Genomic DNA, 15,198 nt, shown 5'->3' on the forward strand with positions numbered 1-15,198 from the left:
GACCTGGAGTTACTTGGGATTTTCCAAGGAAGCCTATGCTGGAATCGAGACTGGAAGTTTTTGAAAAATGTATATTTTGACATTCTTAATTGGGGTTTTTTTAGGATCCTAGGATCCTAGGATAACTCAGCTTGAAAGGAACCTCAGGAGATCATAGTCCAGTCTTCCTGCTCAAAGCAGAGTCAGTTATGATGTTGAACTAGGTTACTCAAGGCTTTATTCAGTCTGGTCTTGAGAATGACCTCCACCTCCAAGGATGACTTCGGTCCTCCTCTGTGTATAAAGTCAAGCTCTCTCCCTGTGATTCCAGCAGCACAGCACTCAGAGAGGGCAGAAATTATACCTTATATATTAATGCAACCCTTCCCATTGCCTTTTCCAAATGATCACATGAATCAAAGCCCTTAGTGAAAGACTGAGAGCTGGGAAACAAATGCTTTGTTCAGTAAGCAATTGTTTCTATTTCCAATGRTTCATGGAAGAAGAGTCCTCAATTCCATGTTCAATCCAACACTGGATACTTCTCAAACTATGCATCATTATGAGAGAAGACAGAAGGAAACACTTGTTTGTCTGGGAAGTTTTTAATGAGGAGTTGCACAGAGGGTTGGAATGTTGGAAGGAACCAGCTGAGATGAATAAGTGAGCAAAGGGCAAAGGAGGTGGCCAAAGGTATGTGATAAATAGTTTAGCATAGAGGTCATTAGTGTCCAAACACTTGGCATATGCACCCCCTGTACAGTGAGCATGGTATGTTGACAAGGCTGTGGGTAACACCTTGATTTGTACATCCCAAAGAGCTTAATTGTCTCTCTGTTGCAAGCAAAGAAATTAAGGATGCAGTTTAAGGGATTTGTGCAAGGCAGTGAATCAGTTGCCAAAGACAGGAATATAGCTACTGCCAACCCCCTACTCAGAGTGCTCCTTTCTCCCAGTGTTCCCACCCACAAAGATTTGCAGAGATTAATCTTTCATTGCTGCCCCTGTCCCTTTGTCTGATTTCCACTCACTGACAAGAGGTTCATCTTCTTCCAAAGTTAAACAGGACCTCAGCAATCTGAGAGTTCGAAAGTAGCTCCTTCCATTAGCTCTTCACTTCTCAGTGTCTGAGTTTTCTGGCCCTGGAAACCAGTTTGTAAGCATCTATGTCATCATCTTTGTCCACTCAGCAGTTACTCTGTTGCTACCTTGAAGCTATGCAGAGCTCACTCTGGAGAGTGAGCAAATGGCATCCAAATAACATTTTATTATTGTTTGTCCAGAATGCTGACCAAAAGCATTATTCAGAAGGACGGGGATGTATTCCACTAGACAGCTGTATGTGCAAAAGGACTGAGGCACATGTGTTGCTAAACCCAAAGAAAACTGTAAGCCACAAAAATTTTATCATATTCTGGGAAAACTGCCAATATGGCCATTCCCTAGATCCAAGCTGTGCAGAGAGCTAGGAAGAGGTACAGAGGAAAGAGAAAACAGCCAGGGAAAGACTCTCTTCTGCACTGAAAAAAATTGGATAGAAGAGCTATTTTGGGTGAGCTGTGTTTCCAGCCTTTAAGATGACAGTATGCCTTTCTCTTCAAATGGCATCATTTCATTTTGATTGCAGCAGCAATATATGAAGTAGACTTGTTACAGGATCATGTTGTTCCCAAAATCTAAACTGGTCTCAAAGAAAAAGCCAGGAAGTGGAGATGCGGCACCACAGCAGAAGGGATAAGTGGCGATTACGGTTCATCCTCAGGAGAGAATTAAGACAGCAGTTGCTGAAGGAGAGGTCTGAGGGAAGGACAAAAAAAGAATTTTCTCTGTCGTCAGGGTGCAGCTCCTTGGAAAGGAGAAATCCGTGGTGGTGGAAGGAGCTTAAAGGGAAAGACTTTTAAATGATTCTGTACGACTGGACCATGTTGCCTCCAATACATCCCTGATCTTAAAACCTGCTCCTAACGGAGAAGAGCTCCTCATCCAGTTACGAGCATCCAAGAACAGTCTCTCTCTGATTTGTCTCAGCAGCTTTCTGGTCTAATTTGGCTGTTCACAGAGGATGTGATCAGATGAGGCGTGTAGGCAGTGCTGACATCCTGCTTTGAAGTTCTGGCTGTCAGTATGTTGCAGGTGACATTTTGTCCTAAATTTGAGTTAACACCCATGAGCCTCCCAAGGGAGTTTCTTTCACTGCCCTCAGTGGCCTTCTGCCCTTTCAGTGTCTATTCAAATAGAAAGTAGCAGACCCATTTCAGCATGCATTGGAGAAGTCCTGTTGGCCAGCAGATAGGTCCTGGTGCTTGGCCTGAAAACATGTATTTTATAATAAAGACTGAAGAGACTGGGCAGAACAACACACAGGTAGTACCGTGAGGTAACTAGGTAAAGCTTAGCTCTAAGCTAAACGAGAAATGGGGGAGAAGTGGTGATCTCCACAACCACACATCAAATGACACCATTTGAGGTGAGATGAACAGTGCTAATAAAAGGGCCAATTTCTCTTAGCTTCCCTAAGAAATCTGTGCCTGGGATATCTGTGCCACTGATGATAGCCTTGCTATCTACTTAATGAAGTGAGAGAACATACTTCAAGGTCAAGAGAATCTCACTGATTTTCCAGCTTTCCAGTGAGAGGGAACACTCCTGAAATTTTCATTGAATCTGAACATGTGACAAAAGCAAAGTTTTAAGGGTATTTTGGGTCTACTCTGGGATCTGGTTTTATTCCTCCAGTATTAATTCAACAAGTCAGTATTAATTCAACAGCAGAGTGTCTTTCTTCCTTTCTTTTCCTTTTTTTTTTTTTTTCCCCTTTTTTTCTTTCCTTATTTTCTTTCATTCTTTCTATCTCTCTTGGGCAAACAAGGAAACAATTCATACAATTTGGAGCAATTTCTTTTTACTTTCTCTTTAACAGAAGCAAGCCAACTACACCAAAGAATCACTGAGAGTGTATACCATGCACCAATGAATTCCTCCAATATAACCAGGTAACACAGCTTTCATGGCATATCAGAGCCACCCATGTCTTTGGCTTGTTTTTGTACCCTTGCAGCACATAAATTCTTAGTGTTCTGTGTTTAGCTTCCTGCATATGAATTTACTCAATTGTCTTCACATACTTTAAAGCCATGTAAATTCAGATAAAAGTTTTGCTTGTGGGGAAACTCAAAATCACAATGCAGAGTTCACTTCAAAAAAGATCATTTGGGCTTGCAAAAAAACCACACTCTCCGTATTAACTAGAAGTTTAGACAAAATGTATTAGCACATTTCCGGGATGTTGAAGAGATGTCAGCAAATCTTTGTAATGACCCAGTTTCTGGACAAGTTTAATCTGCATTGGCATGACACAAAGCTGTAAAAGTTTCCTTGTTACTATTTTAGCAGGATCAACCAAATCAAGAGATTCTAGGTGGTGTAGCCAGCCTTTGAGAGCTGTGCAACTCCATGCAAGAAATCTTAAGTAGGTGCAGCGCTGTTATTCTAGCACCTTGGAAACAGAGGGAGAAAATGATTCCAATAAAAGATGAAATGTAATCATAAAAAGATTTCAAATCAATCCAGATGTATAGCCCTCTTAAAATGCTCTTGAAGTGAGAGTTTCCAAAGCAGAAATTGTAGATAAAAACAACAGCAGAGTTAATTAACTCCAGGAAGAAAGACCACATGATTAGATATTTATCCTAGAGTGGTTTAAGCAAAGAAAAAATAAAATGTTTGTTGTCTTTACTGTACAAACTACTCCAGAGAAGAAAAGGTTAGATCCTTCTGCTCCAGATGTTCATTCATTATAGTAACTGGAAGAATATGGTAAACTGTCATAAAAGAACAAAGCAGCGGGCTTTCCTGAACAAAGCACAGTCTGTCCCATTTGCTATTCTAAGCTGAGGCCACCTTGATCCTTTCTAACGCGCGTCTCAGAGAGAAGCAAAGACAGGGGAATTGGAGCATGAGGTGGCTCTACAGTGGCTGAATTTAAATGGTGGATCTAGAGTTCGTCAGAGAGTGGAGCCTCTTCTGCAGCCTGTTTGGGATGCAAAAGTGCTATTAAGCCGGTGATAGACAATATAAGCCAAAGAGCAATGAGTATTGTCAGGGCTCTGCCAGTGGTTGCAGGCTAATTAATTATGGAGATTTTATCTAACCACTGGCACACCCTCTCCTGGGTTGCCCATGTATCACAATGTCTCTGTTTAACTGGAATTGTCAGCCCTGTACTGTGACATTAGGGGAGTCTGTAGGATATTCCCCCTCTCCCTGAGACATATCTGTTTATGTGGCGTCATAGCACTTCAAACTGTAACTCCATGAGATAAGGCAAGGCTGGGCTGACTCAAGGTCAGAGCTGAGGTCTCCAAGGGCCTTTCTTGCAAAAGACACACTCAGAACTGGTATTCTTAATAAAGGTGGATTTTGAATGTCACTAAGTCCTGTTCAATCTATTTAAATCCTTTCTCTGTAAATTCTTTCCCTCAAGTTTCAGTGTTTAATCCTAGAATGAGATGGCACCGCAGTATCTATTGCTGCTGTATCTCTCTCAAGGGATGACTGCTGCATTTCAGTGATAATGAAACAATCCTTTGTATTGTTTTCTAATCTATTTAAATATATGAAACTTAGACTATTGTTCCATCTGCTTAAGTATCAGCTTTCCTGGAAATGACCAATTTAGTTATACATCCATGTAAAAATATGCTGAGCACACAGGTATACACAGAATTTTTCAAACACTTGGAGTTTTGCTGCAGATGCTGTTTCAGAGAGGTTGATGTGTTTTTTTTGGTGTCTTTCTCATAGCTGTAAATCTCTGACTCTATCAGCTGCATGTTTCACAGTTATCTCAGCCTAGGCAGGAAGGAACAGAGAAAGAAAAAGGAGGAAATGTGAGTGTGCTTTGGATTTATTCCCATATTTATTTTGTGCCCCCCATTTTTTACCTGATATCAGGCTGCAAAATCACATTTTGATTTTGTGCAGGAGGCAAGAGCAACGTTGGTTGAGGTTCCATGACAAGAAGGTCAGAATTTCAAGTACAAAGCAGTTTCTCCCAGGCTGCCTTGCAGTTAGAAATGTTTTTTACAGATCTCTAGTATTCCAAATGCTTTTACGATTTTAATGATATCTGAGGCCTTCCCTTACACCAAGACAGGCATCACCAATGTTAGGTATAGAAGTTCATATGTTAATTGTAAAGAGCAAGGTAATTGCTGATACATGTTAATAATGAGCAGTTCAGGAAAGTACTTCAGAGTATTTTGGTATTTCAAGCATGGAGATGTATTGAAATGAGTGGAATATTTAGTCTGCCAAGGATAACAGTCCAATATTAAAACACCCAAACTAAATCACCAGTCATTTGGCAAACAAGGATGAGAAGATAAGAACAGCTTGCTGCCTCAATTCCCCAGAAACCTGGGGCAACGGGTTAATCCCGTTATGACTGCGAGGTCTACACCTGTGCAAGTCTGGCAAGAGGGAGCCCTTAGTCTGTGCTTCGATTGCACGTAGGGGTATCCTGCTTGGATTCGTATTTTTGAGGAACAGAAGAAACAGAAGAGGTAGACAGGGGGATCTTGGGACCGGTGGAACCCATATATTCCTGTTCCCATGGTCTGACCTCTAGGTGATCAGTACCACCAGTAACCGCTCCTCCCCTGGAGCCACATACACTCATGCTGCAAGGGCTGGAAAGCTGGCATCCTCTTTTCTAATCCAGTTTCTCGTCTCTTCCTTCCAAATCTGTAGGATTTACAAGAAGAGTTCATGCAGATTTGACCAGTTCCTTCCTGCATTTTTCACTTTCAACTCAGATGAAGGATTTCACTTACGACGTGCTGTGGCAAGAGGCAGGGGCTAGCGTGGTTTCTTTTACCATACATGCCTGCACAGATGCAGACTTTCACCAGATGCACAAATTTTGAAACCTCCCTCTGTTCCTGAAATTGAGTCTTCCACTGTTGAGGGTGACAAAGGCTGCTTAGTGCTGGTATCTGACTCAGTGTTTCTTAAGGTATTAAGCAGGAAACTAATATTTTTGTATTTCTTTTGTCCAAAGGTATAGCAGGAAGTCATCAAGCGTATATGAAAATAAATCTGAAACATCCAGCGTGGAAGCATCTAACAATAAAAACAGGAATTCCAGTCCAAGCACCAGGCAAAAGAGAGGTAGGAATTCTGAGATGGAGTTTTTGCTTCCAAAGGGAGCATTTTTATCTTTGCACCACAATTTCTGGAACTTGATGAAGATACTTCAAACATATTGTTTAAATCCAGTATTCAAAACACAGTCCTACAAAGCTAATGACTGAACTGTGAAACTTGAACACAAAAAGAGTGTTAGCAGTTTAGGAATTTTTAAGTGTCAGTTTTGATGTACTACAGCTGTGTTTAGACAACTTTTGTTCTTTAAAGATAGGATTTTGGGGTTATAGTGTGATTATTTTAACCCTCCATATTCTGGCTTAGTTTTTTTTCTAGCTGTATTTAATTCTGAGGTTGTTTAAGGAGTGGACTAACAGATTTCCTTGTTCTATGTCAAAGGGATTTTTCCTCCTTCTGTGTATAGGTTCCTCTTAGTGTAAGGTAGAAAAAAAAATACATATGCAGTTGCTGAAAGACCCTCCGCTATTTGAAGGCATAAATGCAATAGATACATTCTGTGCAACGTAGGTTAAAGTGAACACTGCAAAGAAACCGGATCTTACCTGGTGGTAGCAGGTAGCAGGAACAGAAAGTATTTCAACAGCAGTTTCTCTTTTGAGTATTATTTTGAAGTGTTAGATCAAAGACCATTCTAATAATATGAAAAAATCAGATTGCAAGGTATTAAAAGGAAAGAAGACATGMATGTCCAATTCAGTCTTAAAATAACAGCAGGTCCATTTATTAATAGAGATGGTCAAAAAATGTGGAAATATTTTTTTTTCTCTGAAAACAAGGCCATTGGCCAAAAGATTYTCTATCGCAGTAAGTTTTCATTCTCAAGAGAAAGTTATGGATTCTTCGTGAAAAAGTCCAATTATTAAGTAAAAAAAACTCTTTTGGTAAAAAAGTCTTTTTTCTAAAGAAAAAAAAGTAACTTTTGCTTTTGACCACTGGAATATGGGGAAAAAAAATGTTGAAAAGCACTCTTTCATTTTAAATTTGCAAACCCTTCTTTTAAAAAATACCAATAATTTTCCTGTAGTGTTTTTTAACTTGTTYAACTTACGCATGAGTGTATGAACTGAGGGTGCTGGGATTTGCAATAAGTGCCTGTTATTATGAGTTGTCTACATATAAAGCAGTATTTTGCATGGGCCTGGTCTGTAAATTCCCTGACTGAATCCATATGGGAACTGRGTCTCCTRCAATATGATCATACAGAATTGCTGAGGTTAGAAGGCACTTCTGKAGATCACCTAGTCTAACCCCGCTGCTCAAAGTGGGGTTGCTTAGGCCCTGTCCAGTCAGGTTTTCAATATCTCCAAGGATGGAGACTCTACAACCTCTCTGGGCAACGTGTTGCAGCATTTGACCACCCTCATAGTGTTTTTATATTTTTAAATGGAATTTTCTGTATATCAATGTGTGCCCATTGCCTCTCTTCCTGTCACTGGGCACCACTGAGAAGAGTCTGGCTCTGACTTCTTTACTCTCACCTGTTAACTATTCATCCACACTGAAAAGATCCCCCCCTCCCCCCCGAGCCTTTTCTTCTGAACAATCCCAGCTCGATCAGCCTCACATACAACAGATGCTCCCATCTGTCTTAGTGGCCCTTTGCTGGAGCCTCTCCAGTATGTGGCTGTCTCTCTTGCACTGGGGAACCTAGCACTGGACCCAGCATTCCGGATGCCTCTTACTAGTGCTAAGGAGAGGGAAAGGATCACCTCCCTCGACCTGCTGGTGATGCTCATCCTAACGCACTGCAGGATGCTGTTGGCCTTCTTCGCCATGAGGGTACATTGCTGGCTTATGTTCAACTTGCTGTCCACCAGGACCTCCAGATCCCTCTGTGCCAAGTTGCTTTCCTGTCCAYCGGCCTGCAGCCTGTACTGGTGCTTGGGATTATTCCTCCCCAGGTGCAGAACTTGGCATTTTGCCAATCCTGATGTTCCTGTTGGCCCATTTGTCCAGCCTATCAAGGTCTCTCTGAATGGCAGCAAAACCCTCTGGTGTATCAGCCACTCCTCCTAATCTTGTATCATCTGTGAGCTTGCTGAGGGTGAGCTCTGCTCCRTGATCCATGTAATTAATGAAGATGTTAAACAGTATTAGCTCCACTATTGACCTCTGGAGAATGCTACTACTGACTGACCTCCAGCTGGACTTCATGCTGCTGATCACAAAGCCCAGAAGTTCAGCCAGTTTTCAGTCCACCTCATTGTCCACTTAYCTAGTCCATCCTTTATCAGTTTGTCAGTGAGGATGTTACAGGAGAAAGTGTTGAAAACCTTACTCAAAGTCAAGATAAACAACATCCCTTGCTCTCCTTTTGTCACCTGAGCTGGTCATTTCATCACAGAAGGCTATCAGGTTAGCCAGGCATGATTTCCCCTTTGTTAGTCTATGCTGACTGCTGCCAATCACCTTTTCATCCTTAAAACATTTGGAAATGGTTTCCAGAAGTGATGGGATACGCTTTCCTTTGGAAGCACAGCGTGTCTGTGTGTCACTCGTCAGTCAGTTTGAATTCATTGTCTCTCCATGCTTCCTCTGTATTTCTGGTCTTCATTTATGTCTCTAGTGATTAGTACTAGACAGTGTGTGAAATAAAAAAGAGGAATTAGCTATTAGTTAAAACCTATGGCATAGAATCAGGCAAGCTGACCATGGTTTCTCTCCTGATCCTTTCCCATGAACCTTTCCTGTGTTGCCTGTCTTGCAATGTGAGTAACTGCGTATCTTTGAAGCTCAGAGTCTTGGGACCTAGATCCATCTGTGACTTACCTCTGTGAATGTGATTGTCAGGTGGCATGGCTGGCTTTCTCACTTAGGAGACCGGCATGTAAGCTTTGCTGGCATGGCACTCCTTACMTCGCAGCTAATCACCAGAGTGAGTGCATGACTATGTGCCAGCTTTGGAAGCTGTTAGAAAGACTTCAGCAGGTAAGGCTCAGAGCTGAGCACGTTAGACTCTGCAGTGTTTGTACTGGAGAGCAGAAGTGTGATGGCTCACACTTGCTCTCTGTATGTCTCCTGCACTGCAAGGCTGCTTCTCTTATTTCTCACTGTGGCCTTGCTGTTCCGATCACAATGACACGTTTTCATAGTGAAAGGCACTAGATTCTTTTTAATGAGCTTGCTGCTAAACTGTGTTTTCCTTTGATGAGAGCTACATCCCTTCACCTGTTTTTTTTTTTTTGGTTTATTTTTTATTTATTTTTTTCCTCCATTGAAACTCAGTGAGCCAAATTCAGCCCAGGGGCTCTGTTTGACTCAGCTAGTTTAACTGCCCTGACCTCATGTCACCTTCTTAATTGATTAGTTCTTGCTCAAGCTTGAACTGAATCAAAATTTTTTAATTTATTTTTAGTTTTCATCCAGTTTTAACCTYTCCCTTCCCATAAGCTGAAAGGCTCACCCTACCTTCCTTATTTCTCTTCCCTCTCCCTCTCTCTCCTAGTTGATGCTTCCACCAGCCTTAACCTTGAGCGCACAGCGCTTGCTAGAAAGCGATTCACATTGCAAGGTCTTTCCAACCGCAGAGCTCCTCCCAAAGGTAAAATCACCACATGCAGCATTTGGTCTCTGGCCATCTGTCTCCTGCACTCCCACAATGTTTGCTCCATCCCATAGTGCCATCCATCACTATTTCCTAAAGTCCTGCTGCATCCCACCAAAATGTGCCTGTCTGATACACACATATGGCTCCTGTTCTCAAAGACCCTGTTACCAAAAATTGCTCCAACAGCAGTGTTGGCAAGGCAGCCTTTGAGTTGGCTGGTCGTCTGTTTTCCTGGGGTACAAAGTGCAAGTAATTTTTGTTTCCAGTTTCTCTCAAAGGCCAAAATGTGAAGACTTTTTAAATCACAACAACATCTAACTTCTTTCAGCAGTTTACTGGCTTGAAGGGAAGAGTGTCTTGTCTGTGCTGTGCTACACTGGGTTTTGATGTGTTATATTGTTCATTGGTTGCATCTCTTTGGTTTATTAAATGTTGCTCTGCCATTAAAGAATCATAGCTTAACGATTACACTGGAGAACCGGGATTCAGAAGATTTGGGGTTTATTGCCATTTGTTCCCTAATTAGGTTATGCAACTGTACGTGGGTCACTTCAGCTCTGTTTTTGCATCTGTAAAATGGTATATTCTGAGTCTTCATGCTTATATGTTTAAAAAATGCTTAATATCTATGGGTAGAGAGCATTGCATGTTCCTGTGATGGCTGTACTAGGAAGAGATTTAGAGGAAAGAAAGAAATGCAAATATAAATGAAATCGAACAATTATATTCACATCAGATAACATAATTATTCATKATATTATTGCTATTTTTTGCTTTTCTTCTGTTCTGGTAAATGATTTTTTTTCTATGAGACAAAAGGTTAGTGTGCAATGATGGGGAGGTTAAGCATCAAGAGGAAACAAGGCCAAAGCATGAAGAGAAACAGGGAAGTATTAGTGTGCAATGATGGGGAGGTTAAGCATCAAGAGGAAACAAGGCCAAAGCATGAAGAGAAACAGGGAAGTATTGAATTACAATGTTACTAAGTAGATGAGAACACACCAAGAGCCAGAGCAGCCCTAAGATTCTGGCTGCAAGGCTAAGGCTGTGCTTRGTAGAAAGATCCAAGATGGACAAGTTAATTCAAAGGTCTAAATACAAAAAAARAGAGTGTTTTTCAGATTCTGTTAGTTGGTGAAATCAATTACAATATACAGATTACTTGCAGATTTCAGAAATGCGGGAAAATGCTGTAGCTCAAAGGAGTTTGGATCTGCACTTTTGGTTTGGCCATCCTCTCTTTTATCTGAATTTGTCGTTTCTTGTTAGATGTGTTTCCTTTAACTCAGTCATTCCATGTTCTAGATAGCAAAGCATAGTTCAGAAGAGTTCACACCCTCTAAGCTGTAGGCACTCTCAGCTCAAAGACTTGCAGGAACTGGTTGTGACTTGAGATTCCTTTAACAAATCTCCATTGTGCAATATCCCGTGTTTGCTCATTCCACTTGTGCTGTTCAGTTATTAGTCTGGTCTGGCCTAGAGGAAACTCAGCTTGGAAACTGCAGTCTGCAAACAGGCCGGATGATTTGCAGAGCGTGGTCATTTCTGTAGGCCATGATGACACCTAACTGTGTTAGCACTACGTGGACCGTGTTATTAAAGCAGACAAGAATCTCTGAGAGGGTCAGAGGGAAGTTACTGCAGTAGGCTTGTCCTGCTCTGTCCCTTTTGTCTAAGGATCCATTACTGGCCATGGCAGGAGATGGCATACTGAGCTGAGGGCACTTTGGTCTGACCTGGTGTGTCTGGTCATGTTCAGAGCACGTAAAAGGAAGGGAAACCAAGATTGCCTGATGGATCCCATCTGCCAGTGGGAGGTGGGTGCTGAAACCATTGCTGAACTTTCTCACCAGGCTGGACATCTCAGGGAAGAAAACACTGTCTAGAAGCACTTTGGTGTATTGGCCAAAGAGAGGCTGATGTCTGGAGGAGAAACTTCACCATCCTGCATGTGGAGACGCCCAAGGCAGCAGTACCAGACCTAGCACCACCTGTGGCAGCCTGTACCCCTAGCTCTCTACATCTCCCTTCGTGGCTTGTGCTGCAAAAGCTGCCCTATTGATGGGCCAAGTCCATATTCCACGGAGCTGACATAGGCTGKCTAAGAGCTGCAGGGAACTGCACAACATGATGTAGATGTAGCCCAGTGCCACAATTAGAAAGTTAAATTTTCTTTGCATATCAATAAGGGTAGTTACAGCAGCATAAATGTGGAATAATAGTTCCACTGTAATTGTCACTAAGGGCAGAGTTTAGCCTCTCATTTTTCTTAAGCTTTTTAAGAGCTCTGAATACAGACATACTTGAATATATGCAGTTTTATGAGTAAATTCGTAAGGAAGTACGTGAGGTAGTCACAGAATTTGCAGTCTTTTTACAGAGGCAACAGTAGCCAATCTACAGTTAAAATTACACTGAGATTTTTAGAGACCTAGTATGGTTTTCTAATGTTACGGCCTAATAAAACATAATAGAAATTGCAGTCCAACCAGTCATGGTCATTTCTACTCTACTGGAAACATACAGTTAAAGTGATGTTTCCTAGGTAGAAATAAGGAATAAACAAAGTGAAGAGCAAATTTGTGTGTCTTAACACTGAAATAGGGAAATGTGAAGGTTAGGAGCAGGAAAGAGACTTTTAAGATCACTGACAGATCTTCACAGTAGTATAGTTGCTATAAGGCCAAAAAAAAAAAAAATAAAAAAAGAGAGAGAGAGAGTGAAAGACAGCGAGAAAAAGAAAGATCGAGATAACAAGAGAAAGGAGACACGTGGAATGGAAAAGCCTCTCTCAATCACAGTCACCATCTAGGAACATCTGGGCTAAGATTCAGCAAAGCATATAAGCATGTGTGTGTGTGTCACACAAAGAGCTTTGTGTGACACAAATCATCTACCCCGGGAAGATTTTTAGTGAAAAAAAGAAGCATTTAATTTTAACCTAATTCTATCTTTGATTTTCTTAAAAAGCAAAATCTGAAAATAACAAACAGTTTTTGACCAATCTGAAAAACTTCAACAGAATATTTCAAGCCAATTCTRATACCATTTTCCAGTGAGTTGTGTCCTGGTAGAGTTAAGTGTTCAAGTATCTTACTGAAACTGATATATTAAGCATATGAATAGCTTTACTCATTTCTCAGTGAAAAAAATCACTTGAGTACAGCAGCACATATGCTTAGAGGGTTTACAGTATCAGAGACTAAAAATTAATCCTGAAATATTTGTAAGTGAGCAATTTTTTATCTCAGATGATCCTGCTGCAGTTGGCAGATGCAAGAGGCACCCAGATGCCCCTGTGTATGTGCAGACAGAATCTCTTGGGAGCTGTTTAATGACCTCTGTGTGTTTTGAAACACCTTGTGCTCTCTGAAGCTAGCAGCTAGTTTACACCTTTGATTGGTTTATGAAATATTTTGGGTTAAAAATTCTACTCACACCTCACAATGAAATGTAAGGAAGTTAYACCTTCATTCCTGAACTGACTTTGAGAAAAGGCACGATTCTAACTAGAATAAACCAAAAACACTCTGTTACCTTCACTTTCTTCAAGCTGATTTACACTGATTAAGCTGAAGGCTCAGAGAATGTTTTAAGGCATTCACACCGTTAACTTCCAKAAATGACAAATGTGAACTCTCACCCATGAATATGTGTTTTTCAATGTATTTTAGGTCAGTCATCACAGAACAAGCAGTTCAATGTCTATAAAATAATCTAGACCTCATCTGTAGACACTCATTCTAATCATCATGCTCATCCCTGTTTGTTTTGTAGCTGTATTTAGATTAGCTGGTTGCTAAAATACTAACTGGCACAAGTTTCCCTTCCATAGTATTAAGACTGGTACAATTGCAAGTGCTTTTAAAATGCATTTATTTGAATATTTTCTATGCTTCTCACTCTGAGGATTTCTTTCCTGGCTGTTTTAAGGGAGCAACCTGTCTTTTATTTGCCCTTTTCCAATTGCTGCTTTGCTTTGGACATCTTTAACCCTTAGTGCTTATTAACCTCTAATCCTGCCCTGCATTGCATCTGTCTGTTCTACTAGATCCAGAATCTAAGGAAAGAGAAGTTACCCGTCGCTTTTCCCTAGCCTCCTCCATCAGCACCACAGTTAATGCATCTGCTGTGACCAAAGGTACCGTCCTGCTGCTTGCTTAGCTACCCTTCTCCCTTCCTGCTGACTGATGCATTTACTGCCAAACGCTGTTAACAGAGTGTGTTCATCAGGCTCAATTTTTATAAATACAGGAGGTTCTGGTAAGAGAAGAGTCAGGACCAGAGCGTCTAAAACTTGTGGGGAGACAGGCCAAGACATTTTGAATGTACACTGAGGTGTGCTCCAAGCATATATAATGACTCTACTCAGTTTCTCCATAATAGGCTTCAAAGAGTGGTGCTGGTTTCCATGGAAATTGGATTAATTTTTGGCTGATGTGGGGTTAGGTTCCCAGCTTCTCCCTGGGATTGGATTAACTGAAATTCAATAAAAATTATTTCTCCATTTCCTTGAAGCTGTTTAGAAATTTTGCTTTTAAGGACAGAATCTTCTCATTGCCTAGTAAATATCAGGTAAAAAAAGCCAGAAATCAAGCCAAAAATAGAGTAGCAGTAGGTGTCACTTTAAGCATATTTACCATAATCACAGTTTTGATTAGCGATACTGATTGAAAGGAAGTTTTCAGAAGTGCTAAAGGCAGTTAGATGCCCAGAAGGCATTGGCTCCTACAGATTTCCTGTGGGAACTTGCAGAAGTTTTATKCCTGAGCTGTAAATATTTTGGGAAAAGGCACTTCTACAAAAATTATTTTAAGTTATTACACTTGTGCCTATGTTTCATCTTGAGAGCAACCTATGCATTTTGGCAAGTTGATAGTGTTGAAAATCAGTGGGATTTTAGGCATAGGTGCCTACGTCTAAAGTTGTTTTTGAAAATGGAAGGTACTGTCTTTTGGCACTTCTTGGAACGAAGTGAAGGGACTTATTTGCAAGTTTAAGATTTAGAGGGCAATTCATAAACCAAAACAGAATGGGAGAAAAAAGGCTAAATTCATTTGTACCAAACGCTTTGCTACTTGTTCATCAGGAAGAAGGTTACACAGTACTTGATGCAGTACGTCCTAAATAGCTGTGAAGGACGTGAATCTGATCTTTGACTGTGCAATGAAATGACAAGTATCTGAAAGGACGGACTTCTGGAGTGTCATGAAATGAGAGCGTCATGGGATTTATAGGCAGAAGAAGGATCTGATATTGCTTCTGCCTACAAATTATTTTGCCGCTCTTTAGACCATATGGCGTTGCCACATGGAAATGATGAGCACAATACAGGAAGAGAGAGTCTCATAGCTCTCTGTCCTCTGCAACAGCTTCAGAAATACATGGTTAGTTATCTAGGCTATGGGAAGACTTGTAACAGAGGGAGTTATTACCTAAGTCAGGAGATGGAAAGAAGCAGCTGTGCAGAAATGAACTCGGCGGCTTGTATCCCTAAGTTGTTC

General features: G+C 41.0%; 1 protein-coding gene across 1 annotated transcript in view; it reads left to right on the forward strand.

The window, feature by feature from the left end:
• The window catches only part of MCF2L2 (MCF.2 cell line derived transforming sequence-like 2), a 142,353-nt gene that overhangs the window by 119,031 nt on the left and 8,124 nt on the right, over positions 1–15,198 (forward strand). The window contains exons 27-28 of the mRNA XM_085307105.1: positions 2,900–2,972; positions 6,041–6,150. Coding sequence (XP_085163231.1) covers positions 2,900–2,972; positions 6,041–6,150 — 183 coding nt within the window. The remainder of the gene's footprint in view (positions 1–2,899; positions 2,973–6,040; positions 6,151–15,198) is intronic.

The sequence above is a fragment of the Rhea americana genome, unplaced genomic scaffold (assembly GCF_003343005.1).
Source record: "Rhea americana isolate MKP2758 unplaced genomic scaffold, rheAme1 scaffold_253, whole genome shotgun sequence".
Taxonomy (NCBI): domain Eukaryota; kingdom Metazoa; phylum Chordata; class Aves; order Rheiformes; family Rheidae; genus Rhea; species Rhea americana.